The sequence below is a fragment of the Trachymyrmex septentrionalis genome, unplaced genomic scaffold, assembly GCF_001594115.1.
Source record: "Trachymyrmex septentrionalis isolate Tsep2-gDNA-1 unplaced genomic scaffold, Tsep1.0 scaffold145, whole genome shotgun sequence".
NCBI lineage: Eukaryota > Metazoa > Arthropoda > Insecta > Hymenoptera > Formicidae > Trachymyrmex > Trachymyrmex septentrionalis.
Window position 1 is genome coordinate 34,647 of NW_017304598.1, and position 4,341 is coordinate 38,987.

At 57.9% G+C, this 4,341-nt stretch overlaps 1 protein-coding gene across 1 annotated transcript; it reads left to right on the forward strand.

Moving 5' to 3' along the window:
* The first annotated feature begins 2,136 nt into the window (after nucleotides 1-2,136).
* On the forward strand, nucleotides 2,137-3,285 carry LOC108745679. Its single transcript, XM_018481973.1, has one exon. It carries the CDS (start codon nucleotides 2,137-2,139, stop codon nucleotides 3,283-3,285), a length of 1,149 nt encoding a protein of 382 aa, XP_018337475.1.
* The last annotated feature ends 1,056 nt before the right edge of the window (nucleotides 3,286-4,341 follow it).

Consider the following 4,341-nt stretch of genomic DNA (forward strand, 5'->3'; position numbering starts at 1 on the left):
GCCTCCGCGCTGTATGCGCGGACAGAGGACTCGCGGCGGGACATCGCGCTTGTGCGGCGGAGTGCGTGCCCTTCAGCGGCCGCGGACAGGCGTCAGCGAGTGCGAATCGTGAGGCTGGTACATCCGTCGGGGTCGATCGGGGGGCCCTGGTTCTTGCGGAAGAGGTGATCATGGACATGGATAATGGTGAGATTGGCCCAGATAAACGTTAACCGGTCGGGATCCTCGCAGGATCTTATCGCCAGGATTTGCGAGGAGTTCGATCTGGGGCTGGTCGCGGTTTCTGAGCCGAATCGCGTCCCGGTGAGCGATCGGTGGCTTGCCTCAACGGACACTTCTCCCTCGGCCGCTGTCACATGGCAGTGGAGTCGTTCGAGGGTGCCGTGTTCTGCTCGCTGGAGAGGCAAGCGGTTTGCCGCGGTGGACTGGGGGGACGTGATCGTGGTATCATGCTACTTTCCACCCAGTCTTGGCGACGGTGAGTTCTTGCGGGACTTAAATGAACTCGGAGTGAGAGTGCGGGAGGTGGCTGGACACCCGATTACGATACTGGGTGCCTTTAACGCGTGCTTGCCTGCTTGGGATCCGGGACAACCCAACAGGCGAGGTGGACTGCTGCTAGACTGGATGGGTATCTTAGACTTGCACATTTTAAATGTAGGCTCGGAACCGACGTGCGTACACCCGCGTGGAGTGTCGTGTGTCGATCTCGCGTTGGCGTCATCCTCAGCGTCTAGGAGAGTCGTCTCCTGGCGGGTTGGATCCGAGGTGGAGTCTCTCTCAGACCATAGATATGTGTTTACCGATATCGATACAACTCTGGTTGGTCCTACCATTGATAGAACAATGCTCAAAGCATTTCCTAGGTGGGCCGTCGGGAGGATGGATTCCGATCTATTGGAGGCCGCGGCGATCTTTGTGGCCTGGTGCGGTATCCCTGAGGGAGCGGTTCAAGGAGCGGTACGGATGGACCAGCTGCTCCGCGACATCTCGGATGTCTCCATGCCCAGGAGAGGGTTGCCGAGGAGACCATCCACGTACTGGTGGAACCAAGAGATCGCGGATCTCCGTCGTGCCTGCAACGCGTGCAGAAGGTGCCTAACACGTGCGCATGCTAGGGGGGCCTCGCAAGAGTCCACGCGTGGCCTGTGGGATGCTTTGCGGGAGGCTAGACGCAACCTCAGGGGGGCGATTTATCGCTCCAAAAGGAGGTTGTGGTCGGAGCTATTAAGCGACCTTGATCGGGATCCTTGGGGGTTGCCCTATCGGGTGGTCCTCAGGAAGTTGCGTTCGGGTGGCGCATCGATCGTGGAGGTGCTCCCATCTGAGGTCGTGGGAGACATCGTCGGGACTCTCTTCCCGACGAGTAGTTCTCCATCGAACACCGATGTGCCATTCGTGTGGCGGGACGAACTCGCAGTTACAACCGAGGAGGTCTTGGAGGCCGGATTGAAGGTCAAGCCAGGAAAGGCTCCAGGTCCGGACGGCATCGCGGGGATAGTCGTTAGGGAGACGATAAAGTATCTGGCTCCACTGTGGGCCAGTTGCTTCACGGGATGTCTCAGGGGAGGGGCACTTCCCCGGGACTGAAAGGAGGCCAGACTGGTTCTCATTAAGAAGCCGAGTAAGCCAGACTTTCCCCGTCCTCGTACAGATCTATTTGTCTGCTAGGCGAGGCGGGAAAACTGTTCGAGAGAGTATTGGCACGTAGATTGCATGCCTTCTTGGATGCATTGGGGGGTATCGCGGAGGGCCAGTTTGGCTTCCGCCAGCATCGCTCCACGATCGATGCGATTTGGAAACTGAGGGAGTACGTTGACGATGGTCCGCGGGATGGGGGTGTGGTGGTGGCTGTGTCGCTAGACATAGCCAACGCCATTAACTCTCTCCCGTGGCGAGTCATCAGCGACTCCTTGGAGGAGAAGGGAGTGCCGGAGCATCTCAGATGCATTATCGGGAGCTATCTCTCCGCTCGGGAACTGGCCTACGTAGATAGAAGGGATAGATTGACGCGTGCGCCTGTGTCGTGTGGGGTTCCGCAGGGATCGGTGCTGGGGCCGACCCTGTGGAATGTCGGGTACGACTCTATATTGAGACTCCGTTTACCGATTGGATGTGAGATAATGTGTTACGCGGATGACACTATTGGTGGCACGTGCTGGTAGTTTTGAGGAGGCACGTTTAAGAGCGGAAGTAGGGGCCACCTTTTTGATTCGCAGTATCGAGCGTCTAGGGCTGAGGATCTCGGTTGCCAAGACCGAGGCCGTGGCCTTTTTGGTTGATGGGACGCCGGCTGGTGCGGTTATTGGGATCGGGGGGGCGGTGGTTCCGATTAGGTCCGCCGTGAAATATCTGGGTTTAACCCTGGATTCGCGGTGGACCTTCCGGGATCACTTCCGCCTCCTTCTTTCCAAGGCCTGGGGCATGGCCATGGCTCTAGCGCGTCTTACCGCCAATATCGGCGGTCCTGCTGAGCGACGGCGTCGATTGTACGCGACAACGGTCATGTCGGTGGTTCTATACGGTGCCCCGATTTGGGCGCAAACGGTGGCTAACGATCGCGGGATCCTGAGGGATGTGCGAAGGCTGCAGCGGCAGCTTGCCCTCAGAATCATTCGGGGTTATCGTACCGTCTCCCACGAGGCTGCATCTGTCCTCTCGGGGATGGTACCCTTCGACATAGTTGCGGACAGGTTGAGGAGGTCATACCTTCGCCGGCGAGATATTATCCGTCGAAGTGGAACTGTCGAGCCTCGGATGACTTTGATGTTGTCCGAGGTGGAGCGACGTCGTTCTGTTTTAAGATGGCGGGAGCGTCTGATCGAGTTGCCTCCGGATCGACCCGGGGCGAACGTTAGGAGCGCCTTTGTGAAGGACCTGGAGAACTGGGTGGGGAGGACGCATGGTGCCCTCACTTACCGCATTACTCAGGTCTTGACGGGACACGGGGTCTTCGAGTCCTATCTCTATAAGATTGGACGGTGGGAGTCCTCGATTTGCTTGTTTTGCAGAGCGGCGATAGATACAGCGGCGCACACTCTCCTGTTCTGTCCAGCCTGGGTGGAGCAGAGGAGGGAGCTGCTGGAACACGTGGGGGTATGCAGGACCTTCCGGGCGATGGTGAGGGCCATCGTGCGCTCTCCCGATGCGTGGTTGATCTTCGCGGAATTCTGCGAAATAGTGCGACGGAAGGAGGAGGACGAGCGGGCTCGTGAAGGGGGACTTGGTCCTCCGGGGGGTCCGCTCGTACCTCCTCCCAACGTGCACAGTTCCGACGAGGAATAGTAGCGGCTCGGCGTCACAGGCGCATTAACGTACGCGACCGTGTATATATTCGTGTATATAATTGTGTATTTGTGTTTATATGGTTGCGTGAGATGAGCTTATATATATTGTATATATCTAAGTTAAGTTTATTTGGTGTTTGTATATGTCGGAAGGAGATATTTCTCCTTCGGCGTATTTGGCAGCGGTGCAGTCTTTGCTGCATTCGTATCATAACCCGTGTTAGGCGGTAGAGAGCCTGTCAGCTCTGGGGACTTGGGGGTACCCTGACGTTATGCTAGGATGCGGTTCCGGGATTCCTCCTTTTAGTCCGTGTGGAAGTGCGTTATAGGGGGGAGTTTTTAGTCGGTAGGCTGCCGCTCCGGTGTATCCACCGAGACCACGGGGCGGTGGAATCCGACACTCCAGGTGGAACGGGCCGCCGGGCGTCTTCCCTCCTCGATGGATGACCCTCAGGGGTTCCCTTCGGGTGAGGGCTTGCGAAGAATTTCTCCTCTCTCGTAAAACAAAACAAAAAAAGGTCGGGTCAGGTCAGGTAGGTCAGATTAGGTCAGGTCAGATCAGGTGTGGTCAGGTCTCTCCCTCGTGGGCCGCCTTGTCGTGGCGAGGGGGCTTTGGGTCCAACTTGGATGCCTTACTAAGAGACCACCGTACCCCGCGTAGATAAGGTACATAGTATCAATGGTGATAGTTGAATGAGGTGCGGTGGAAGTCCGCTGGCGATTCCCCGGAGACTAACAAAGGGAGGGTAGTTCCCTCCTGACCGGGGTCGGTGGTAAGTCGAGTACCTGGGCCTCTGCCGGGGTAATAAGGGTAACTGTAAATCCTGGCCTCGGCCAGGCATAGGTCTCGTGAGCCGGCACGCATACTAGTGGGAAGGACCGCTGCCACCGACTTGATCGGAGCCTATCCGGGGGTCAAAGGCGGACGGAAGGAGCACGCGTGGAGGGGCGCCCGGTCAGCGTCCCCTCATACCCGTGCCGCGGCGGGTAAACCGTGGCACCGTCTAGCCCGGGGCCGGTAAAGCGCCCGTCAGTAGGGTGGCAGCTGGTAATA